Raw genomic sequence first — 25,643 nt, 5'->3', positions numbered from 1 at the left:
ACAAGATCTTACACAGCGAACAAAGACATAATGACATTTTCTAACCCCATGTTTCGTTTTTTTTTTTTTTTTTTGTAGTTGTTCCACTGAACCAAAGCTGACAGCTGGAGAAGTCATTCCCTTTTAAATTTATATGCTTAGTTTTCTTTAATTTTCTGGAGTTTGTATACCTGATAGAACATATACAAACAGATACATGTAAATTTACACAGATACATAACTATGTCTAGGAAAGTCCATGTTTTTACAATAAACCTAGTCATGTACTTAGATATGCACTACCCAGTCCTATATAGATGTGCATGGCACAAGTAAAAATTGGAGAGACTGCACAAAGCTTTCTTGCTTAAATTGTCTTTTGCCTACTGAGACGACAGTGCCAGTGCTCTTTTTTATTTTTTTTTCCAATTAATTTTCATTCATAATATTTTGCAGATGCATATATATATATATAAATAAAGACAGGGCACCACCAACACTGTTTAGCTTTTTAGTAGATTTCTAGTATCTGTATTCAGGAGTAATATATTGTATTACTGAAATATTTTATTCTTTTAAGGACTAAACTCAAATTTGTTGAAGTTGGAATTGTCTTGAGTGCAGGACCACAGAAGGTCTTGGAATTAAAGTTTCCAGAAGCCTCTTCTGTAATTTGGCCTCTTATTTGTAAGGACGGCATTTATTCTTTCCATGTCCGGGGGAGAAAGGGGGGGAAAAATGCTATAAATTCTACCATTTCACTTCTGTGCAGACACCCCAACTAAATAAGCCACATATTCTCAGAAGCTGAAAAATGCTGTTGCTTTCCTTATGACCAAAGCCTTTTTTCTTTTTTTTCTTCAAGGAAGAGTATTTTTCTCATATACCTAAGCGAGATTAAAGAGAAATTAAACCATCACACTTCATACTGAAAATGAAAGAGATGAAAGTAAGGATGAAACACTCATACGTGGAAGGAAGACACAGTCTCTTCTCACTGCTAACCTCTACAGCTAATAATTCTTTCAAAAGTGGTCTCTCTCTTTAGGGGAAGTGCTTATTTACAGCACACCTACTGATGTTATGTCTACAACTAAAACTCCATTTCTGGAACTCATAAGCACAGAAAAGCACTGAAGGAAGAAAGCACAATCAACAACGGTTAGTAATGATAAAGAGGGGCATGCAAACAATTTAAGCTGTGGTATTCGTGCCTTACTCTACAGAGCATGTTTTCGTGACTCCACATTCGCTCAGCACACTATCTGAAAATCGTAAATAAAAGACAGGGTGAGCAGTCGTTAATTATCAAGGTTGTTCTTCCTTTTCCAAAGTCGCTCAATTTCCAGTATGTGTTTAGACCTGCCTAGGAGACTGGTACTGCTACTTACATAAAACCGTCACAGTACCAAGACTCAGTTTCTTCTTCGAGACCGTGAGCGTTCAATTTTACTCACGACAGACCGCTCAGGACGGGGTTACCCAGCCTGAAGGAAGGTTACGCTGCCACAGCTCGCCCAGCAGCTCATGCTGCCGATCTGGCAACTCGCAGTTCTTCCCTTTTGCCTTCAAGGCAGAATCTCCAAGCTACGAACAAGGCGGGCATGGGCTCAACAGCGGGAGCTGGACGAAGCCAGGCCATCGGGCAGCTCCGAACTTCCCCACGGTCCCAGCCGAGGGAGCCCCCAGCCCAGACGTTTTCGGGCACAGACCCCCGTCACCGCAGGGCGCGGCGCCTGTGGGAACCTGGGCCAGAGGCGGCCTCTCCCCCCATAACCACCCAGCCCAAGGCCCACCACCTCCCGCCATTACACTTTCCCACAGACCCCTGACCATTGGGGCGCGTCCCCACACCAGTATCGTCGCCGCCCCTGCGGACGGCCAGCCTCGGTAACCGGCTGTTTACCTCCGCACGCCGGAGTCACCCTTTGCTCTCACCTCCTCCGCTCCGCTCCCCTCGGCTGCCGACGGAGCTGAGATGCCCCCGTCCCGCCCCACCCGCGATGCGACGGGCTGCCACCGCCCAGATGTGCGAAGTCTCCCGGCTGTGCCCGCTGCCGGACTCGCCTCATCTCGCCCGCTCGCAGGCCCGTGCATCCCACCCGAGCCTCCACAGGCGGCGCCGGGATCGCGGCCAGCGCCGCGGGGCACTCACCAGCTCCTCACAGGGGCTCTCCCCGGCCCTTCCCGGCGCCTCCGCGCCCGCCACTCAGCACCTCCATTTGCTCAACGGCTGCTTCCCTCTCCCTCGCTCCGCTCCGGATGCGCCGCCCTCTGGAGTGCCCGCTCCGCCGGGTCTCCAGTATGCGGGCAGCCGGGCAGTCCCTCAGCGGCTGCAGCGGGGAGGAGTGCCCGCCCGCCCGGTGGCGAGGCTCCCTCCGCGCAGGCAGGGCGCTGCGACTGCCACCGTCTCGCTACCCCTTTGTTCACCGGCGGCTCCTGGCGGCGTGGCGGCGCTGACAGCTGCCGGCGGCACTCCCCGAGCCCGGGCAGCCGCCTCACTTTAGCGCCTCCCCACCCACCAGCATAGCCTCATGCTCCCGACCCACAGCCTAGTCTCTCTCTCTCTCTCCCTCTCTCTTTATCCGCCCGCGGTCAACAACTGGCGGCGACGGCAGCACAAGTTCAGGCCGCCGACCCGGAAACTCATCGGCAGCCGAGGGCCGCGGGGCTCTGACGGGAAGCGGATCAGCCGAGCGGGGGGAGGGAGCGGGGCGGGGATGGAGCGGGGCGGGGATGGGGCGGGGCGGAGCCGGACAAGACGAGGCGCATCGCGGGCGCGGGGCCTTGGGCGCTGTGTGAGGCGAGAGAATGCGCTGGGAGAGATGACGGCTGGCATCACGGAGAAAGGTAAGGGAGAGTTGGAGGCAACGAGCGGAAGGGCCGGGGCGCTGCCCGTCACCCCGGAGGGGCGGTCCCGCGGACGCGGCAGCCTTTCCCACTCCGCTGGGCTGCGGTGTGAGCACCGCCCCAGAGGTCCCGGTACACGGCCGGCTCCAGGGCGCGACCAGGAAAGTTCAGGGGGGCGCTTCTCGGTCGTGAGGCGCGAAGTGGCGGGGTGGCCGCTGCTGCAGGAGCGGGAGGTCCTGGCGGTGCAGGGTCGCTTCCCGGCCGTTGTGCTTCTCCGGGGGAGGCCGGTCCCCTCTTTGGTGGTGGGGCCTGCGCACTGCGGGCCGGGATGGTCTTTCTTGCGGGGTGGTGTGGTCGCGAGTGGGGGCCAGCGGCGGGGGTGTGGGAGGCGGGGAGGGCCGGCGGCGGCTGAGGCATATTCTCCAGACTTGTGTCCGCTGGAACGGGGAAGCATTTTGCCTTCTGAAGCTGGGCATCTTTATTGTCACATCTTTGCAACTCCACCCCTCTTCATTCTCTGTTTCGGTTTCTGGAGTTAGATCGCAGCTCTCTGGGCTACCTTTCCAAGCATCCTCACCCCGCTCAGGGTTTAAGGCATGGCAGTATCAGAGGGAGTTCACCTGCCCCATCGTAACCTACCACCCTCCCTGTGCAGTTTTTCTCCACACAAGCCTGTGACCCAAACCTATATATCCTAAGGAAACCAAGAAAGCATGCCTTTCCCAGCTGCCTCTAAGGGATGGTTGTTTCTTCTTCCTTTCAAAACTTATAATAACCCAAAGTATGATCTCTCACAACTCGGGACACAGCTGATTTTATGTTTCTAGATGCTACTGTAATGTAAATCAATAGATGCTTCTATTTGGACATTACTGTTTACATACTATCGTTAAGTCATCTAACTAATGCATTTATCTAAACTGAAAGTGAAAATGTGCATGCTGTTATTTATGTTGGGTTCTTGGTTTTTTTTTTTTGTTTGTTTTGTGTGTTTTGATTTGTTTTTTTTTTCATACGTTTTCAGGTAGTCTGATCCCAGCAAAAATACTGGATGGACTAGGGGCATGGGAATCTGAAGACCTGTTTCTCCTAGAAGAGGTGAAGAAGCTAGAAACAGTAACTTTAAATATCTTGTGGAGGGATTAAACTGCAGAAAGTATGTGCTTGTTTGATGATGTGGAATGAAAGGAGGTTTATTTGCATATGAGGACAATGATTACCTGGAAGGTGTTAATGGCCAGATAAGACCTTTTTCCTCAAATTTGATAAGTGAAGTGATTTAGCTGTAGGAGGTTTCCCTTTTCCATTTTCATGAAGTTTTATAATTGCAGGCATTGTCACTTTGGGTTAAACGGAAAGGGAACTTTTACCTTAAATCTAAAAACCTCTGCCCTTTTTTGCAAAAACTGAAGATGTATTCCTTCAAAAACTCTTTAAATTAAGTTTGCAGTCCCACTGAAGTAAAACAAAGTAAATGAATCCATATTGCAGCGTGGCTTTGTCGGTTTAGTTACTAGGGCTGTAGAGATTGTGTTCTACTTCGGGGAAGGGATTGGAAAATCAGGTACTTTCTTGAAATCCCTGTGGAACTCAGAAATGCAGTCCTTTGTTACAGCGCTTTTGTAAGTTACAGTGCTTGTCACTTTAGAATGGTTTTCTTTTTTAAATTTCATATATTTTTAAGAGTGCTAAATTTCTTTGGCCTTTTGTCTGGTTTGCAAATTGGGGAAAAATAGTTACAAACTGGAAAAAGAACCCAACCATTATTTTTATTTTAAAAGTGGGTTAGAGAACAGGATTATTTGTATTAAATCTATGTGATATAGGATTTCCCCCTTTCATTAAAAGGAAACAGAATTATAGCAACCATTGGTATTTCCCCAGCTAAAGACAAATAAATGAATAACGGAAAGAATTGGTGGGCAGGATTCCTGCATCCTGAAGTTCAGTGCGCTGTTGGATTATCTTTCTTTTAATTTTTATCAACTGGCCCTTTACTTCCTGTTTATTCATTCTTTCCAGTGGTAAAAGAAGGAGAGATGGGAAACCCAGAAAGCATTGGAGATGCGTATGTTGCTGTGATTCGTCCAAAAAATACTGCTAGCCTGAATTCTCGGGAATATCGAGCTAAATCCTATGAAGTAAAACTATATTTTTTAATTTATTAACTTACAAAAATAATAAATTACAGTAAATATATTGTAGCAGAAAATTAAATTTGACAATAAGTGTATTTAAATAATGTCTATGTATGTCATATACCTGCTATGCATTGCCCCATCTTTATGGTATTTGAACACTTTGCAGTCTTGAAATATCTTTGTGTTTCATTTCTTTTCTGGGCGTTTTGCCCTGTGGGCTGCTCAGCACAAGGGTGCAGCCTTGTCTTTTTGTCTTTAACCTTACAGTTAAGGAGGTCATTCTGACTTCACATCCTGCTTCTCCACATTCAGTACTTCCTGAATTTTGTTACTGCTTTTATAGTGGTACAATAATTCCTCTCCCATTCTTCCCCCTGCCCCCCCAAAAAAAACAAACAACAAAACAAACCTCTGTGCTTGTTTCAGTTGTACTAAAACTCCTTTGATTTCATTATTGTTTGAAAGATTTTGTTGCTTGAAGTTCCCATTGAAGGCCAAAAGAAAAAAAGAAAGAAAGTTTTGCTGGAAACTAAACTACAGGGAGGCACTGAGATAACCCAGAGCATCTTGGATTATGTGTTAGAGGCCACCAAACCAATTTCACCAGCCAATCAGGGTATTAAAGGTAAAAACATTTTAATCTCATCTGTTGTTGATAGCTCTGTAAAAATATTCTTAAAATTAAATGGGTGTGGAAAGGTTATGCAAAAGTGTGAAATTAGTTTTTTAAAAAATAAAGTATGTTTTGAGGTTCATGGGGAAAAAAAAAATTGCAACTATACAGCTAAAACCTTTGTTTCCCTTTACTTCCAGCTCTATAACTGCTTTATAAAGTGAAACTTTGCTTGTCTTCACTACTTCTTCACCTCAATTTGAGATTTACGGCTGAACTTTGGTAAACCAGATTGTAGTAGCTTTTTAATCCTTAATTTTATCCTAAATATGAACTAGTGAACTGATCACCTCTAAAGTCTGTTCTAAAGACAGCATTATTCAGTAGACAGTATTTAAATGAAAGTATTTCTGACATAACTGTATTACAGATATAATTTGATTAGTACATTTTCTTTTTCACTGTTTTTGCATAGCTGTTCTGGGAACGAACCTCATGCTTGTGCTGACAAAATTGTTTTACCCAGCACATTTAATTTCCAGATTGGTATAAACCATACTGACTAAAGCGCTTTTTTTGCGTGTGTGTACCTCATCTCTGCTTTGTAAGCAAAGTTATACTGGGAAAGTTGTCAGCACGGACAAGACTATGCAGTGCTAACCGTTTAGAAAAGAAACAGCTCGCTGCATAAATGTTGTGGGTGGCAGTGACTGGAGTTGGATGGACCTAATAAAGCTAGTTGAGCAGCAAAGATAACAGCCTTAATACACATTGAGGAATACCACGTAAAAGCAAAATCTGTTTCTTACACAGTTTAGAGGGTTTTAAATTGACTTGCACAGAGGCCCCAAGCATTAATATGCACAGCGTAGTACGGCCACTGCTAAAAAATGTAGTTGAGGTCAGAAAAACAAACAAAATGCTGAATTCTGTAAGGGTGAAAGGGAGGATAACATGGAAGATACCGTCATACCCCTATATGAAAAAAGCATTCACCCTAACACGCAATAGAGACGCAGCTGTGCTTTCCTATTTCAGAAGGAGCCTTGTTTTACTTCAAGATAGGTGGTTTGGGGAGTGAAAGCTGCAAAACATCAGGGGTATAGAAAAGTTGCTATGAAAGAAGGGGTGCAGTCATGTAATTTTTCATGTTAATGGGTATGTATGTAGATTTTCTTAGCTTGATTTACTTAATATCTTACAATATTTTTTTCTTCTTAGAAATTAGGAAGATTAGATTTGGTGAGCTTTCAGAGCCAACTCTACACAGTTTGTTTTGTTGGTTAATCAGTGATTTTTGGTCTTTTTTTAATACTGTGCTAGGAAAGCGTGTAGTGTTAATGAAGAAGTTTCCTCTTGATGGGGAGAAGGCAGGCCAGGAGGCATCACTTTACATTGTTCCAACTGTTGTGAAAGGTAATGTTGAGCATAATTTCTGAAGTTGCATCCATTTTAGCAGAAGTTTAGTTCAAGGTTTATTAAGAATTTTTATGAATATGATAGATGACATTTTCTGTATTTTAAACATTAAAAGTTGCATTTAGGTGGAAACCTCTCTCTGTATGATTGAAAACTTGAAAAAGTTACTTAAAGTTAAGGAAAAAAACCCTTGTTTGTAATGTATTGCCTTCGTTTCTGTAACGATAGCACAGTTCCGTTTTAAGCTGTGTTTGTTCGGTTGATTATGTTTCAAAACATGCAAAGAATTTACTGAATGCAAGTGTGAGAAAGACATCTTATACAGTTCGCTGTTCTTTACTTGGAGAAGAATGCTTATTGAAGTCTGTAAACAGGTTTGAATAAGGAATGGTAAATTAAATCTGTAGAAAGCAAAGTAAATTGCTTGTCAGGAAAAAAAAAAAGCCTCAAGAAAATGCCTCTGTGATTTTGGGGAAACCTTCATTTTTGCATTAATGATAGGCCTTAGGGATAAAAGCTATCAAATAAATACCGTTGTGTAACTGCCAATATATAAATACCTCTTCTAGTCCTGAGTCCTACTTCTTTTTGACAGCAGTATACATTTTAATATTAATTCCTCAGATGAATCTGATCACACTGATGGAAAAGTAACTGAACACTTGACAGTTTTTAAGGCTACCCTGTTGAGTTGTGAATTGTTACTTAAGGATTGGATGTAATTTCCATCAAGACCTGGACAGGTTGGAGAGTTGGGCAGGGAATAACTTGATGAAATATAACAAGGGAAAGTGTAGAGTCCTGCATCTGGGCAGGAACAACCCCAGGTTCCAGTATAGGTTGGGAAACGACCTGTTAGAGAGCAGTGTAGGGGAGAGGAACCTGGGGGTCCTAGTGGACGACAGGATGACCATGAGCCAACACTGTGGCCTTGTGGCCAAGAAGGCCAATGGCATCCTGGGGTGTATTAGAAGGGGGGTGGTTAGTAGGTTGAGAGAGGTCCTCCTTCCCCTCTACTCTGCCCTGGTGAGACCGCATCTGGAATATTGTGTCCAGTTCTGGGCCCCTCAGTTCAAGAAGGACAGGGAGCTGCTGGAGAGAGTCCAGTGCAGGGCAACTAAGATGATTAAGGGAGTGGAGCATCTCCCTTATGAGGAAACACTGAGTGAGCTGGGTCTCTATGGTTTGGAGGAGACTGAGGGGTGACCTTATTAGTGTCTATAAATATATAAAGGGGTAGTGTCACGAGGATGGAGCCAGGCTCTACTCAGTGGCAAACAATGATAGGACAAGGGGTAGTGGGTACAAACTGGAACACAAGAGGTTCCACTTAAACTTGAGAAGAAACTTCTCCTCAGCGAGGGTGACAGAACACTGGAACAGGCTGCCCAGGGAGGTTGTGGAGTGTCCTTCTTTGGAGACATTCAAAACCCGCCTGGACACATTCCTGTGTAACCTTATCTAGGTGTTCCTGCTCCGGCAGGGGGATTGGACTAGATGATCTTTTGAGGTCCCTTCCAATCTCTAGCATACTGTGATACTGTAATTGCCATTTGGAAAACATTAAGTTAGTCTAAAGTTAGAATATGCTCTCAGTTGGCTATGAATGTGTAACTACAAAGTTGCAGAAGGGAAAATATGATTTTTCTTCTCTTTGATGTGTCTTAAGAATGTTTCCTTTTTAGATAATACAAAATACGCTTACAGCCCTGGATGCCCTGTGTTCTATTGTTTACAAGACATCATGAGAGTCTGCAGTGAATCCAGCACCCATTTTGCTACGCTTACTGCAAAAATGTTAATTGCCTTGGATAAGTAAGAAATGCCATCTGTAAACATACATTAAAATAGAAGTTAAACAAGATAATTTGTAGATGTAGTACACAGTTTTTATAGCCTTCTTGTGATTAAGAAGGAAGTCATTGTGATACTATGTTATTTTCTTCATGTTAATCAGAAGCTGAAACCTTGACTTCAAATTTCAAACTCTTTCTGTAAATCTTTTTAGCAAACTTGAGTGGTGTGCTTATCTAAATCAAGTGTCTTTCTGGAGGTTCCTGCTTACAATGAATGTTTTGTAAAACCACATAAAATAGTAATGTTTAATCTTCTGTAAATGGCATAATTGTCATCTTTAAGAGTATTTGCCAGAGTATATTAAAAATACCCTGTTAATTGTATACCATTAAGATTTGCATTTAAATTAAACCTCCTTATAGAAAGGGAGTGTATCTTTCCCAGCCATACAAATGAATTTGCAGTAGGGAATTAACTTTCAGAAAGGTGATTACTTGTTTAGCCAGGTTTATAGTAGTTTGAAAATTGAATATGTAAGCAGCTTTTAGTCTTTCTTAGGTACCCTTAACAAAGAAATACCAGACATACTTATGTATGAACTTATTTGCATTAATGAAGTTAGCTGAAACTCCAGACTAATGAAAAATTCTAAGTTAGAGGCTACTACCTAAAATTGCAGGATTTTTACAGTTTAATAGTAGAATTTTGCTATTTCCATGTATTCCATCTCTGCTTAAAATGTGTTATGAGCCTTACAGCCTTATGAGAGAAGCCTTGGAAATATAATAAAAAATCTTTTATATTGATTATTCTCTATGTATGTAGTCTGAAACGCACTTCCCAAAGATTCAAATTGCCATAACTAACCTATTTACCAACTATGTAGAGAAAATGCCTGAAAATACTTCAGAGGGACAAGAGGATGTTTATAGTGTAATGACCAGTTTTACAGTCCTCCTTCCTAGCAGGACTGTAAGTGAAGGTAATACAGATTTTGCAGCACATGATGGCTTGGATCTGGGACTTAAAAATCCAGGCCTAAGCACATGCATTGAACTACAGGCCATGCTCTGCCGTGCTTACATGTGGTTCTGGGACAGTGGCCTGTCAGTGGATCCAAGTGGTCTGTCAGTGGATCTATCTTTCCAAGGCATGTACTTACTGTGTTTCCAGGCTAAATCACTAAATGGAATTTATTGTATTCTAGCAGAGTACATGCTCTGTACTCAAAGCTTGTGAGAATGTGTAAAAAACTAAATACAAACCTGGTCCTTAGTGTAATGTTGAACTGGGCACTTTTTAAGTAAAATAATTTAGCAATTTGGTGAAAATACATTTATCCAAAAGCTGAGATGAATAACTTGTCCTGAGCCCTGTGTTTCCTGGCAGGAAAAATACAGCAGGTATGCCATGCTGACCACTAGCTCAGAGTAAGGGGGCTCTAAAGCCCTTCTGTACTGTCAGTAGGAGTATACTTAAAAGAATAACCTTCACAGCTTTGTGAAAAGGCAAATGTGAAAGAGACCTTCTGATTTTTTGCCTCTTCCTGTCTCTCCCTAGTGAAACACGTGAATTAGAAGCATAGATATTGAAACTTCAACTCATCCTTTAAAAAACTGCTTTATATTTCAAAATTTGTATGTTGAGGGAAGTAATACTGATAAACTGAAAGTAAGCAAAATTGTGACATGTTAGTGTGGTTAAGTGTTTTGAGTATAACCACTGTTAAACTCTTACCTTAGCTTATAATTTCATTTTCTTTGAGAGTCTTCAGGAAATATGTTTGAGCAAATGTATTTGCTTAACTACATTTGGTTAAAAAAAAAATTCACATTTGAGGATTAATTTAGTCCTGTAAATTTGGCTGTACACATTATAATAATAATCATTATTGAAATGGCCGATTATCATAAGTGCAGCCCTTAATTAAACAGAATAATGGGCAGGCATGACCAAAATAGTCCTTTTCTACCCAAAAATTAATCACTTGCCCATTCTCTCCTGCAGGTGGTTGGATGAGCGGCACACCCAGTCTCACTCCATCCCAGCTTTATTCAGACCATCTCCTCTTGAGAGAATCAAAACGAATGTAATAAACCCTGCCTATGCTACAGAACCTGGTCAAACAGAGAGCTCACTGCACATGGGTTATACTGCCCTGGAAATAAAGAGTAAAATGCTGGCCCTGGAGAAAGCAGATATGTGTATCTACAATCCTTTGTTTGGCTCTGACCTTCAGTATACTAATAGGGTAAGAGTTATATTTTCATTTTATATTCATGAAACACACAGTTTTACAGTTCATTTACTTGATACAAATATGTGCTTTATGTTTAATCAGAATTCTTTATTGCACAGTGACTGCTAAATGGTTTTCAAATCCTTACATTTGAACATAATTCTCTTTAATTATAAAATGTTACTATTGAAATTTGGTTTCAAGAGAATACCCAGCCTGGATGGAGGATTGTTCAGCAAAATCTATGGAAGATACTTTTTCAGTTGTGTTTAAATTATGTCTTTGCAGGTTGACAAAGTGGTAATAAATCCATACTTTGGTCTTGGAGCCCCAGACTATTCAAAGATTCAGATTCCTAAAAGAGAAAAGTGGCAACGTAGCATGAGCAGCGTCACGGAGGACAAGTATTATGTTACATTACTTTTTCATTAATGGATAATTTTGTTTATGACAGTAGTACTTGGTAGACTTGATCAGAATGAGATTCCTGTTACTGTGGGACGTTACTGTATAAATACATATTTAAAAATATTTTGTTTGAAGTCTCTATGTACTGAAACAGCAATTAAAGGACAGATCAAGAAAGGTTTAAATTGTAAATGTTAGAGAAGCATTTCTTAGCATAATGAATACAGCTGTGGCTTGACTACTGCATGACAAAAAATCTAGTTGTATGAATACTGGCACAATTTAACTGCATGAGCTTCATTTTTATTCTTCATGTAGTTAGTGCTATATTACTAATTTTAAAGAAGTCAGTGTTCTCAACTATTGGAATACTTCTGAACTGTGTTTTCCTCATGTTTACTGTTTTAATTCATAGGGAACACCAGTGGGTAGATGATTTCCCTCTCCATCGCAGTGCTTGTGAAGGCGACTCTGATTTACTAAGCCACCTTCTGGATAAAAAGTTTTCTGTTAATCAGTTAGACAGTGACCACTGGGCACCTATCCATTATGCATGCTGGTGAGTCAGATGAATATAGTTTTGCCAATCAAATATATTCTTGCTGTCATGATTCTTTAGTGTAAATTATTTCTGTAATTTATTATACAGACTCAAAAAATGAGAAATCAGAACCTCTCTAGACTTTTTACACTTTGACTCTAATTTATGTTAGTGTCAACTTTCTGATGAGAAAGATTGCTTCAGGTTTTGAGGTAATTACAGTCTGAATGGTTTCAGAGGAGACCAGGTGTGGAGATTGTATCATGAAACACTTCTTGCCTTCTGTATCTGTCCTGAAGCACCTGTTCTAATTCTTCTTGCAGATACTAGGTCTAGTTTAGTGTGGTAACTTTTACAGTCTTTGTTGGTTAAAGTCTGTGAGCAGTTTTACAGTACAGCGTGTTTTGGTGACAGTCAAGTTTTGAGTGGGAAGTTGGACTAGGTGGTCTACAGAGGTCAACTTGTCTGACTATAACTCTGTGATGATTTAATCTAAGTGCTTGAGAACTTTCCTCAGTTGTAAGAAAGCTTTTGTTTTATCTTTGTTCAAGTTAGTCTTTGCATTTATTGTGGAGTCTGATGATACGAATAACATGAAAATCAAACTTGGTTATAAAAAAACCCACAACCCAACTTACTTGATTTTTAGTGTTTGTCAGAAAGTTTGCATAGGTAGTACATGCAACATTTACCAGTGTGAGGCTTAAGAGTCCTTGGGATCCATCTGCATGACAATCAGAAGCTTTACTGTGATTCTCACACGATTATGTTTTGGGATTTTTTCAGGCAAGGCTGAACTCTGTTTTGCTATTACTTAAATGCTGCAACTACCCAAATTTAGCTAGTTTAAAGCAAGGTTTGGCTTGCCTGTAATGAATCCCATGAATGGTTACTAGACCAATGGTTACCAAAGAAGTACAGAACTGATACTAATTTCTACAAACTCACCAAAGTTCCATTGTCTTTGGTGTCATTTCAAAGTTGAAAACTTTAGAGCATGGAAATACACTTTCCATATTTATGACTATCTGAAAAAACATGTTTGCTGTGTCTGTTCCGATTTAAACCTGTCTTCAGGTATGGAAAAGTTGAAGCCACTCGAATGCTCCTGGAGAAGGGGAAGTGCAATCCCAATCTTTTGAACGGCCAGCTCAGTTCTCCTCTTCATTTTGCTGCTGGAGGTGGGCATGCTGAAATAGTACAAATTCTACTAAATCATCCAGAAATTGACAGAGTAAGTTCTGTTTGTGTATAGAAATAGCAGTTTTAGCAACAGCTGCTAAGGTGTGTATGTGGAATGTTTTGTCCAGATCACAGTGTGTAAGCACACTGATACTGTTGAGAGATTACAAAATAATGGTTAACTATTTTTCATTACTGCTACTTTTCCCATTTTCTGTCAGTTCAGTGTTTGAGCACTAAGATCAGGGATTTTAATTATCTCAAAAAATGTGTGCGTGTTTACCTATCTCCAGCGAAAACTATTACTGGTGTTTCTGTTTCTGTTTATAGCACATTACTGATCAACAAGGAAGATCTCCACTGAATGTCTGTGAAGAGAACAAACAAAATGAGTGGGAAGAAGCTGCAAAACTGCTGAAGGAAGCCATAAATAAGCCTGTATGAGCTTATTTTCTAAATTGTTTAAAGTTTGTATTTAATTTACACCTAAACTTGTAGAAGAGAGAGGTTCATGTATAGCTGTTATTGGAAACGTGCAGTGTACTGAAATTGTTAGTGTAAATTAGTTTGTGTCTTTAAATGTTTCTATGTTTATTGCTCAAGAAATGCATTTAAGATTTCAAACATGATATTTTATTTGTAGGAGCATCACATCAGCTACTGATTTTATGTCTATTTTTGGTCATACAACCATCAGCTTTCTTTGCATTGTCATCTTACAAGTTGTTAAACAGGAGTTGGGTAAATGTAGGCTTCTGCAGAATAAGCTTTACATCACTTAGTCGGTGTAAGCTTCCTTGGCAGTCAGTGGAGATCTAGCCGGAGAGTAAACAAAATTTATGATGCGATTCCTTTCATCCTGAAGTAGATTTAAAATTAGCCAAATGAGATAAAACCTCTTGGTTTTTTTCTTTTCTTTTTTTTTTTTTTTTTTGACTCCAGGTGTAATTTGTGTCTCTGTAGGTAGGTGGCAGTAAACCTGTCGATTTTTCAAGATGTTTTAAATTATCTGAATTTCACTGTGTATGAATGAGTCTTCCAAAACAGTTAATGAAGGAATTGATATCCTGTATTTTAGGGATCTTCTTATGCAGTTGATGGAACGGCAGATGTGTGTCTAATGACTCTAAAACACTAATACACATATTTCAAGTAGATTTCACAGCATAATAGGTGATACTGTGTTGTCCCTTACTACTATTGAATTAAAATGTTAAAAAAAAACAAACACTTAAACAGAAGTCACAGTGACTACTGCAGCAAAACCAGACTGTTTTCCATCCAGTCTCATTTTCAATAAGCTGTCATTTTCCAAGGCATTAATCTTTCCAGAAGATTTTAGGAATCAGTTCTTGACCACTGAGTAGATTTGAAGAAGGGAAATAACAGATTCCTGCAACTTTTTGATTCAAGCAGCTGAAACATTAACCTGTTAGAGAGATGAAAACAAGACGTTTCATAGATTTATGACTTGTGTGTATATGCTTTCAGCACATGATTTATGTTTAAGTACGTCTTTCAGGAGGCATACTCTGAGCCCACATGCAATTCAGTGAAGGCTATTGGAGTTCTGTTACAGAACTGCAAAAGATCTTCATTGAGAGTGTATTATTATTGTACTGGGCTCTGTATAAAGGGTAGTGTTTCCCTTTAAGAAGTCTTTTAGTATAGTCTAATAAAAAGGAATAATTCATAACTTGTCAATAATAGTGAAGTGGACATTGCAGGCTATGCATAGGCAGTTGAGCCCAAATCTCTCAGGGAGCTTTAAATGCCTACTTGCCTTTAAGTTCAACAGAAATGAAGTCCTCAAAATATCAATAAGGTCTTTCTTGGGGTAAAAAGCACAGTATAAGGACTTGTGTAGGACATGAAACAAGCAGTTCTGATAAATAGTAAATATGCAGGAGTTGTGCTATGTTCTTATTCTCAGCAGTATGGTAAAATTGCTTTTCTCTCCAGAAGCACCAACAGAAAGGATTTTAACAAGTTGTTTAATAATGTTTTAATTTTTATGTAGTATGAAAAGGCACGTATTTATCGTATGGATGGGTCTTATCGTTCCGTTGAGTTGAAACATGGAAACAATACTACTGTACAGCAGATAATGGAGGGGATGCGTTTGTCTCAAGAAACTCAGCAATACTTCACTATCTGGATCTGTTCTGAAAACCTCAGTAAGTAACAAGGAATATCATTATACTTGAGAGTTTATCATAGGTTTTTTTACTTCTTGCCTTTAGAAAAAATAGTATTTTCTAAGGAAAATGGGAAGCATGCTCTTTGACTGTTCGCTATTAACCTCTTTCTTTCTGCTTTTAAAAGCCATCCTTCAGGAGTTAATACGTATCTAAACTCTTAATACACGTCTCATTCTTTGTATCTTTTACATAGTCAGTGAAACAAATTTTTCTATTCCATCTGCTTAAGCTTTCCTCCAGTAGATCAACTGTCAGCCTTTACAGCTTAGTGTCTGCCAACTGTGCTTTCAGAGGTATAGAAAGCTGCTTCATTTTAGCCACCATTTTGGGTACCTCTAAAAGGTCTGAGCCCACATCACTGTGGGATCTAGAATGTATTTCATTTGGGGAGGTGAAGCAGGTCCAGATTGCCTTTTTGTTTTGCTGTCACAAACACACTGCCATTCACTTTTTCTGACATACTCCTTACTGCTAACTTACCCTTATTTTGGTGGTATTTTTCTTCCCAGAGTTTCTGAAATTGGATGCATGTAGTTGTTTTTACCAGTGTTTAACCTGTTTGAAACTAGTAAAGATGATTACTGGTTGGTTTGTTAGAATCATAGAATAGTTAGGGTTGGAAAGGACCTTAAAATCATCAAGTTCCAGCCCCCCTGCCATGGGCAGGGACACTTCATGCTAAATTCATGCCACCCAGAGTTCTGTCCAGCCCGGTCTTGAACGCTGCCAGGGATGGAGCACTCACAACGTCTTTGAGCAACCCATTCCAGTACCTCACCACCCTTACAGTAAAGAACTTCTTCCTTATTTTTCATGTGCCTTAGCATGCCTTCTAGGAGAATCTGCTCCAAGATTTTGCCAGGCACAGAGGTGAGACTGACTGCTTTGTAGTTCCCTGGGTCATCTATTTTCTCCTTCTTGAAAATGGGGGTTATATTTCCCTTTTTCCAGTTGTCAGGAACTTCACCTGACTGCCATGATTTTTCAAATATGATGGACAGTGGCTTGGCAACTTCATTTGCTAGCTCCTTCAGGACCCGCGGATGGATTTCTTCGGGTCCCATGGACTTGTGCACTTTCAGGTTCTTAAGATGGTCTCAAACCAGATCCTCTCCTACAGTGGGCCCAAGGTCTTCATTCTCACAGTCCCTGTGTTTGCATTCCAAGACTTGGGTGGTGTGGTCAGAGCATTTGCCAGTGAAGACCGAGGCAAATAAGTCATGTAGAACCGCAGCCTTCTCCAAATCCAGGGTAGCCAGTTCTCATGATAGCTTCTAGGGTTTTTTGTTTGGTGGTATTGTGTTTTGTTTTGTTTTCCATTAGGTCCTTTAATCATACGAATTTCTGTGTGTTTTGCACCAAAATGATTTTGGTAAACGAGTTTTCAGATACAGAATCATAGAATCATTGAATAGTTGGGCTGGAAAGGACCTTAAGATCATCTAGTTCCAACCCCCCTGCCATGGGCTGGGACACCTCACACTAAACCATGTCACCCAAGGCTCTGTCCAACCTGGCCTTGAACACCACTAGGGATGGAGCATTCACAGCTTCCCTGGGCAACCCATTCCAGTGCCTCACCACCCTTACAGTAAAGAACTTCTTCCTTATATCCAATCTAAACTTCCCTCGTTTAAGTTTTAACCCATTATCCCCTGTCCTAGCACTACAGTCTGTAATGAAATGTCCCTCCCCAGCATCCTTATAATAGGTGGGAGGGAATTCTCATGCAAAGCATCATTACTACATTTCATGTATTTTTATTCCTTTTTTATTTTTTCTTGTATTTCTAATTTAAATAAAAAGTAGGTGATTGTTGTAGTGTGAGATATGTGGCAAAAAATAAACCAAACCACAGAAGAGTCAATGATTCCGACTTGTGTTTTGTCAGAAAATGTGATAAACAGTACTGCAGCAGCATAACTGTGGGACACATTATAGTGCATTTACAAAGCACAATTCAGGTCTGGTAGAATGCTGTGACAGTACCATTAATACAGAAGCCTTGCCTTTAAAATTTTATTTACTGTTGTAAAACTTCCCCTACAGTGGCATTGTTCATTGTTACTTTGCTTTTTTAATCTGTAAATATTGCAGGAAATCTTTTCTTCATGCTTTTTAAATCTTTTTCTCCCTGTATGTCACATGACTACTGTAGCCTCCAGTTAAACTTAGCTGTTAATATCTGGAAGAAAAGGAAGTGTTTGAGTGTTTAAGTCTTGCTGCTTGTGCCTTTTCTAAATAGGATGTCATGTTTTACTCAAATCATTGAAGTATTACCTTTGCAATTGTGGGGATACATTATTTGTGTTATCCCAAGTAATTCCTTGGATATTTAGCATAAGTTTGAAAATGAGTTGGCTTCTGATTTATGGCTTCAAACAACTAATGGACAAGTTTCATTATAAAATGTATTTCTTGCAGTTTGTGTACCACTGTAAAGACCATAGTTTTCTCCTTTGTAGGACAGATAATTTTTTTTCTGTGTTTGAATGTAAGGTGGATGAATTGAGTGAACTGATTATTCTCAGTGAAAAGATGTTGCACTATAACATGTTATTTGAATTTTTTCATGTACTTGAAATGTCACAATGTAAAAGCCAGAGCAGTGAGGATGAGGCAGATACAACCTTTTAGTTCCTCATTACTAGAAAATAGCCACCCAAGAATCACAAGGACAGGCAGGGTAACAAAATGAGTGTAACTGAATGTATGTATCTAGTAGGACTGTAGTCAAAAGCTCTGTATTAATTTCTCAGCTCTCACGTATGCAGGAGAACATGAAACATTGGATGACTGTACCCTTTAAAAAATCAAGATGTTTTACAGATTAAAAAAAAAGCATGTTCTGAGAAGTTTATGGTTTATATATACCCCAAAATAGAAAATATGTTGATCAGAAAAGCTATATCTGTATTTTTCTGCCCAAAATAAGATTACTGGACTTTGTATTTCTCCCACAATAAATGAGAGAACAGTCTCTAGTGGTTTGTTATTGTTTTAAGTTTCATCTTGGTATTCCATTAAATTTTTAAATACCACTTCACTCTTGAGAAGCTGAAAATAACGAAGGTTCATCACTAGTGCATTTAGTGAATTGATGCTGAGAGTTTTGTCAATAAATCTGTATCTTCAAAACCTTTTATATATAACAGTTAAGAAAATACAGAGTGAAATGTTAATGAGTCCTGTTTCAAATACTCTGGTTTTAATGCAGCATTTAATAATCATGTATATATGTGTGTGTATGCTGGGTTATTCTGTTTATTTTCTTTAAAAAAAACCAACCTGTTATTTTTCAGGCCTCCAGCTGAAGCCGTATCACAAGCCTTTGCAGCATATTCGAGATTGGCCCGAAATATTCACTGAACTGACAAACTTGGATCCTCAAAGGGAAACTTCACAGCTTTTCCTGAGAAGAGATGTGAGACTCCCACTGGAAATAGAAAAAAAGGTCTGCACTTGGAAGTGGTAGCATGAAATCATGGTCAGTCAGGCCACTCTGGTGATCAACACGCTATGTGTTAATGACTGTAGTAATTTCCAAACTTATTTAAACCTGACCTCTCATTTTTGTAACAGAGTCTTCATGTTCTTCCCACCTTCTTGCCTTCCCACCCTCTCTCTCACCTTCCCAACTGTTCTGTTTATCGTAAGTCTGTATCTCTCAGTCTCTGTCTGTCATACGGCTAAGACCAACCTGCCCAATTTTCTTCCTGTGAAGTGATTTTTAAGATATTTAATAGGTCAATTTCAATGGAATTACTCAAACATATTATTCAAAATACATTCATGAGAGAAAAAAACCACAGATGTCAGTATTTCTGTGAACCTTTGGATTGGGCATGGTATGTCAGTCACCTCTAATTTGTGTGTTAGATCAATGAAGCGTTGGATTAAGTTAATGAAACTTATTTTTTTTCTACTACAAAGCATTAGTAAAATGTATACTTTAGGCAGGTTCAGTTCTTTGTTTTCTGTCTCTGGATCAGTGGGGAACTGTAATTATAGCTTGTGTGTGTATATATATATATATATATACAGTTTATAAGATCATGTGCTTTTACAAATAGATCATATTTAAATCTTTTTAACAGATTGAGGATCCACTGGCTATTCTTATCCTTTTTGATGAAGCCAGATACAATTTACTGAAAGGTTTCTATACATCACCTGATGCCAAGCTGATCACACTGGCCAGTCTGCTTCTACAAATAGTCTATGGAAATTATGAGAGCAAGAAACATAAACAGGGCTTTCTAAAGTAAGTATATATATTTAAAATTTAAAATTATGGTTTTAGATAAAGTATTTTTAGATAGTGTTTACTATGGAACTCTCAAATTTTAGGTATATTTATTATTTTTCCATCACTGAGCAACAGTTCACAGTAACCACATAACCCTTGTAGCATTAACAGAAGCTGGACATGGGGTCTGAAAAACATTTAATCTTACTTATTGTAGTCCCAGGCAGAGGGATGGAGAGTTCTGTATTCTGTAAGTCTATACCAAGATACATTTATGCCAAAAAATGAGTAATAGTATTCACATGATTGAAGGGTTTTGACAGGACTGAATGTTTGGACAATGATGAAGAAAACTCTTACTATGTCCAGTTAGACCAACTTCTGGGATTGGCTTTCCTCCCTCTTTGAAGAGGACAGGCCATGCAGAGATACTATTTCTGTTCTGTCATTTGTGTGTGAACTGCTACACTAAATTGGTCAGAAACATAGCACTAGCAGGGCTCTGCCAGATGGTGGTTTTCTCTCTCCTGCTGTCTGTGTGCCAGCACAACAGAAGCTGAGCTGTTCTGGGATATGGCTTTGTCCTCCTCCCATGTACATTTCTACATCAGTATCTGGAGCACATCAGGATTCCAGTTCTCTTAATGCATGCATCTTCACTCCCCACCATCTCCACCTCAGTTCATTCATCTAACAACAGCTTGTGGAATGCTACTATACTTCTCATCTCCTCTCATTCACAGCATCAACTGAGGTGTCTTGGCTTGCTGTTTTTTGGTTGTGCTCTCCACCATCAGTAAATCAGGGTGCATTTTCTGCTACAGTTACTCTGATGTAAGTGGGGGCTGCCTCTGAAAGGGCTGGCTATATTGACTGCAATTGTTCATTCCTTTGTCTTCCTTCTGTTAGGTGTAGAGACTGTACCATTACAGAGTATGCCAGGTGAATGAGCTCACTGACTGGAAAACTTCCGTGTGGGGTGTTCAGTAGATTCAGCTGCTGAGTCCTTCAGTTACACAGTTGGTAGATAGAGCATGAAGAGAACTGGGTTTAAATGGGACTGCCCACCTGAAGGAATGTGCATTTAAACACAGACGTGCTTAATATGAAACTACCCTGTGCTGAATCCCAGCAGCTGCAGGGAGGCAAATCAGCAGTATGATTCTGCATTGATCCTGCTCAGTGGAAATCTGTGACTCTATAGACAGGACTACTTGGAAAAGGTAGTTTGGGCCAGATAATACGGACATTTGGGCATGCTTTCCATTTGTATTCAAATAAAGATGTTGGAAAATACCTTGACTTGTTCTTCAGAAGAAGATACTGATTTTTTTTTTTTTGTAATCAACATAAATCTTTATTAAAAGACTTGCCATTTCAAAAATATATATCCAGGCTGTTGTGTATATGAGTACCGTTGACCTCAAAGATCTGGATGTATTGTCTTTTGATGGGTTTTTTGCTTGGTGTAACATGCAGTTACTGCCAAATACAGTTTAAAAATTACTGAATAGGTTGCATCACTAGTTTTCTGAGACTATTTTCATTGTGCATAAAAGCAAACCAGTAAAGTCTTCCTTTTAGTGGTATTTTTTTGTCTGTGTTTTTGTTTTTAAAAAGGCATTTCGTATAAACAGCTCCACTTTCGTGTTGTGTAATATACAATTTTCATACGGAAATTAATTGGGCGAAGCCACTGGTGCTGATACAGCAGTGAAGGGAAGGAAGAGTATAAGGTGCCATCTTTTCTGAGTATGTGATGTGCTGGTGTGAATGGCTGTTTGTATATAATTTTGGCTTCCAAATTGGAATTCACCAAACTGGTCTGTAATCAAGACCAGACTTGCCTGTTCTGCTGCCAGCATTTCCTCTCCTTGCTGTGTCTGTGGTACACTCAAAGTGCGTAACACAAAGCTAGATTTCCATTAATTGAGAATTACACTCTATCTTAGGAAGACTTAGCTTTTCACCTAATGAGGCAAGATAGAGTAGGAGCTGACTGTCTAGCTGAATAGACTTGAAGATACAAATTGGCAGACATTGTTCTTTCTCCTTACTTTATTTAGTGAAGAAAACTTTATTTTTCTGCTTTGTTTTTCTCTTAGTGAAGAAAATCTTAAATCTATAGTACCAATCACTAAACTAAAAAGTAAAGCTCCTCACTGGACAAACAGGATACTTCATGAATACAAGGTGAGACAAGTAATCACATAGTAGAAAATCCTGTCTTAAAGATTTTTTTTTTTTTTGACTGTTTGGTTGTCAGTTAATGAAAAAAAATACTAGTATATAAAGCTGGAAATGTGTATGCTCTTAATTTTTGGATGGGCTGTTGGAATGCTGTTTGTCTTGCTCCACTATAGTTGATCTGGTTTTTAGATGTAAATATGATTTTCATCTATTTATCTTCAGTGTTTGGGGCCAGATCAGGCATACATGTAAAAAATTCTACTCTGACTTGTAGCAATAGATCCACAAAGTCTGTTTGCCAGTGTAGCTGGTATGGTAGGGATCTGATAATGCTGCTGATGTCCACGTGCTCACACAAACTCCTTTGACTAGAGCAGTTAACTGAGCCAAATTTGTAAATGTGGGCTACTTCTGTAAATGACATCTAACTGAGGGCTGTGGATTCCACAGGGGGCCAGGGGCACCTGAAGATGGAATTAATGAAAAAAATCATAAAAAAATGTGGGGAAAGTGGGGTGTGCCAGAGTGAGAACAGTACTGGCTGACATGCGTCGCTAAAGGTAGCTGCCAGGGAACACTGCAGAGGCACTCAGGGAATGTTTTCAGCCTTGTCCCTCTTTTGAGATGAGGTTATGGAATCATAAACTTTCTCTTGGTGCTTACACTTTTTTTTTTTTGTCAGAAACCAGCGGATAATTCCTCTTCTTTCTAATACAGATGAAGGAGTGGATCATATTGGTCTTCCTAAGACCATGGTGTAGCAGAGCACATAGAGGAGTAGTTTCTACTCTTTCTTGTATCAGACAGTATGCAAGAATGATAATTGCTTTCGTGACCTCTGCTCTTAGGCCATTATTTTGGGGTGTGCATTTAGTATCAGATGCATTTAGTATCACATGAGTGATACTAAATGCAGTTTACCCATGATGAGTCTGGCATACTGCTGAGAGAGGCAAAACTCTGAGGCCCTGCAGAGGTTAGGTGTCTGTGGCTCATGTTTCTGAGGCTCGTACAGGTATCTGCTTTCTGACTCAGTCTCTTTTGGCATTTCAGCCTTTCTGTGTGTGTTTAGTGTAGATGTAGGAAAATGGTTGCTGGGGAGGTGTTTTGGGAACATGCGTTTGGTGGGAATTCCACTAAATAGTGGATGTTCTTCAAGTAACCACAGCTGTTTGAAGACTTACTGATTGCTGCTGTTCTTTTCTTTCTAGAATCTCAGCACCAGCGAAGGTGTAAGTAAAGAGATGCACCACCTTCAGCGCATGTTCTTGCAGAATTGCTGGGAAATTCCTACTTACGGAGCAGCTTTTTTCACAGGACAGATATTCACCAAAGCAAGTTCAAGTAGCCATAAAGTGATTAAAGTATATGTAGGAGTAAATGTAAAAGGGCTGCACCTCCTCAACATGGAAACAAAGGTCAGCTTAAGTGAACTGCCAGTAATAACTGTTAAGCTTAATTCTGTTCTCTTTTATTCTTTGTGCTAATAGTCATTTCACATGCAACCGTTTAAACTTGACTGTGAAGATTTCAAAGATTTTAAGATTTTCATAAGGCACTACTAATAGAAAGTCCTGTATTTTTCCACTTTACTCCTTTATAAGCTACAACTGGATTGTGGAATATACAAAATCAGAATCCTGTCTAAGTGAACGAAGCAAAGTTCTGGGTGTAAGTATTGTAAATATTTTGAATGACAGTTTTTTACATTTCATTGTAGGCTTTACTCCTCAGCCTCAAGTATGGTTGCTTTATGTGGCAGTTGGGTGATGGAGATACATGTTTTCAAATCCACAGTTTGGAAAACAAAATGAGCTTTATTGTGCATACCAAACAGGTAAGCATTGTAATTTTTCATTGTTCATGTTCAGTTATTTTTCCTAAACTAGATGCATGCATCTCCTCTTGAGACTGACCACCCTTGTACAGGATAAAAGAAGCCTAAGCTGCACCCCTGTAAATCCAGCAACTTTTGATAGTGTTTGGGGGTGCCTGAAGGAAAATGGTTTACCGTAGCCTGCATGGGTGGTAATATGCCATGTTAACATGTGTTGTGACTCCTTTGAGTATTTTGCATACTTTCACAGTAGTTGCTTTTGATTCCTATGTATTAAGGTGGTTACAGGGGAAGTGATTGAGTATTTTAAAAAGCACTTCCTGATAGCTGAGAAAAATCAAGGGTTTATTTTCCTTATTTTTAAAATGCAACTTCTAACTTACTATTCTTATCTAGTTGCATTTGTCATACACTTGATCCTTCACAGTTCCAAAATGCTGAGAGAATTTTATACCTTTATAAAGGCAGGTCTCGTCGTGAAACTTTTGATGAAATTAAATGGCCAGTTAATGCCAAGTGAAAGAAATGAATGATGGAAATGAACAGTAGTTCTGAAACTGCATCTGATGGCGAAGCAAAAACCAACTTATGTCTCCTCATAACAGAAGGCTTCCATGTACATGAATTTTACACAATACAGAAGTCAGTTTGTACAGTTTTTTAACTTTGTACAGAAGCTGCATGGTTTATTTTTTAAAAAAACCTATACAATGTATCTATTATTTTTATAAATATTTTTGTGGTTCATACATAAGCTATTGTAGGGCTTGAGCTTAACCAATAAAGCTAATGAAATGTAAATGGTTGACTGAGATGGACACACATGAATCAAGTAAGGCTTTTGTTCCCATAGGACTATGGGAGAACCAGTGCCATTAAGCAAGTCTCAGTTAACCTATGTACTTTTCATGTTGTTCTGTGGAACATCTAGGAGGCTGTATATGTTACAGTATTTTGTAGACCCACTTTTTTAAGATGCTGTTGGTAAGTGTGACCAGTTAGACCTTTGAGCAACTACTTTTGATAAACTTGCTTTTTATTTGATTTCTGAAAAATGTTACAGCTGGCTTTGGGTTTAGTCTTAACTTTCTCATACTTTATATTCATATTTATTCTAAAATATTGCATGAGGATGTCAAAAGGGAAATAACTTTAAATCACTCAGAAGCCATATTAAATGTTTAGCATGCTTGGGTTGGTTTGTTTTTTAAATAATGGATTTTTACTTTTGCTGTGCAATATAAGATGTGTATATAGAGGAGAAGGAGGTACAGATTTACAAATGAATCTTACTCAGAGGACTTCAGAAAGTTTAATAAATCTTACCCTGGATTGCAGTACATATGCAGTAATAAAAACTCAGATAGGAGGTACTAAGTTATTTCTGTTAAAACTAATTTTCCTACCGATTACTTAAGTTTCTTGAGGCTACAAGCAGTGCAGGATGCAGAAATGAAGATTTATATTCCAAGGAAGTCAGACACAGTTGGTAAGCACCTGCCTGGTCTATGCAGAGTCAGGACTGGGTCTCAATGAGCTGGGACCCTATGCAATCTGAAACATATCTTTGTACATTAAAATAGTATCCATAACACAACTCTTCAAAATTTCTGGTTGTATTTCAGGATTTTAAGTGCACTTGACTGTTTCTTCCACGTAAACTGCATGCTAAACTAGTGTGCAATATTTTGTAAAGAAGTTTTTTTTTTTTAAACAAAATTAGCACTTGCCTCTAAGTTTTCAAATAAAAGCAAAAATGAATGTTAGAAGCTGTGCTCTTGTGTAGTAACTTTACACCTTACAACTAGCAAGTGCAGGTTAAGAGATAAAAGTAGTAAGCAGTTAAGAAAACAGGAGACATTTTGTAATCTTCTTAGCAAGCTATACTTTTTTACTTAAATCTCACTGGCATAAATACCAGTAACTCTTCATGGAGTGTTATCTTTAAGGTAAATAATAAAACAGGTCCTTCGTAATGCAGCCATCCTGGCTATCAC

The 25,643-nt window shown here is 39.5% G+C and overlaps 2 protein-coding genes across 7 annotated transcripts in view; one reads left to right on the top strand and one right to left on the bottom strand.

The window, feature by feature from the left end:
* Positions 1-2,679, bottom strand: part of ANKIB1 (ankyrin repeat and IBR domain containing 1) — a 96,855-nt gene extending 94,176 nt beyond the window's left edge. For 3 of the 4 annotated variants that reach the window (XM_061468464.1, XM_061468468.1, XM_061468467.1), the window contains exon 1: positions 2,135-2,679. The gene's annotated coding sequence lies outside the window, so the exon portion shown is untranslated. Of the gene's footprint in view, positions 1-1,370; positions 1,567-2,134 lie in introns of all 4 variants that reach the window. The other variant, XM_061468465.1, reaches the window with a different exon arrangement.
* A 1,129-nt stretch (positions 2,680-3,808) lies between these two features.
* On the top strand, positions 3,809-25,352 carry KRIT1 (KRIT1 ankyrin repeat containing). 3 transcript variants are annotated; one of them, XM_061468460.1, is made up of 17 exons: positions 3,809-3,927; positions 4,852-4,970; positions 5,436-5,595; positions 6,907-6,999; positions 8,688-8,817; positions 10,807-11,050; positions 11,327-11,442; positions 11,862-12,005; positions 13,065-13,221; positions 13,500-13,607; positions 15,190-15,346; positions 18,673-18,824; positions 19,468-19,634; positions 21,725-21,812; positions 23,021-23,227; positions 23,530-23,646; positions 24,111-25,352. In XM_061468460.1, exons 2-17 carry the CDS (start codon positions 4,869-4,871, stop codon positions 24,177-24,179), a joined length of 2,211 nt encoding a protein of 736 aa, XP_061324444.1. In that variant the 5' UTR covers positions 3,809-3,927; positions 4,852-4,868; the 3' UTR covers positions 24,180-25,352. The 3 variants fall into 3 exon arrangements, with proteins under 3 accessions (XP_061324444.1, XP_061324445.1, XP_061324446.1); XM_061468461.1 differs by lacking the exon at positions 3,809-3,927 and having other exon boundaries at positions 5,452-5,595; XM_061468462.1 differs by lacking the exon at positions 3,809-3,927 and having other exon boundaries at positions 4,918-4,970; positions 5,397-5,595.
* The last annotated feature ends 291 nt before the right edge of the window (positions 25,353-25,643 follow it).

The sequence above is a fragment of the Pezoporus flaviventris genome, unplaced genomic scaffold (genome assembly GCF_033815535.1).
Source record: "Pezoporus flaviventris isolate CSIRO_AGI_PZ_B2104156 unplaced genomic scaffold, CSIRO_AGI_Pfla_v1 ptg000047l, whole genome shotgun sequence".
Taxonomy (NCBI): Eukaryota; Metazoa; Chordata; class Aves; order Psittaciformes; family Psittacidae; genus Pezoporus; species Pezoporus flaviventris.
Note: the sequence above shows the minus strand (reverse complement) of the source record. Positions and strands in the feature narration are given on the sequence as shown.

What these genes read in the sequence shown, in the direction of transcription:
- KRIT1 (XM_061468460.1), top strand. Translation starts at nt 4,869, where the DNA reads ATGGGAAACCCAGAAAGCATTGGAGATGCGTATGTTGCTGTGATTCGT. An exon ending in ACCTTCAGTATACTAATAGG is followed by an intron (nt 11,051 to 11,326) that starts GTAAGAGTTATA and finishes ATGTCTTTGCAG; the next exon opens with GTTGACAAAGTGGTAATAAA. An exon ending in TTATTGTGCATACCAAACAG is followed by an intron (nt 23,647 to 24,110) that starts GTAAGCATTGTA and finishes ACCTTTATAAAG; the next exon opens with GCAGGTCTCGTCGTGAAACT.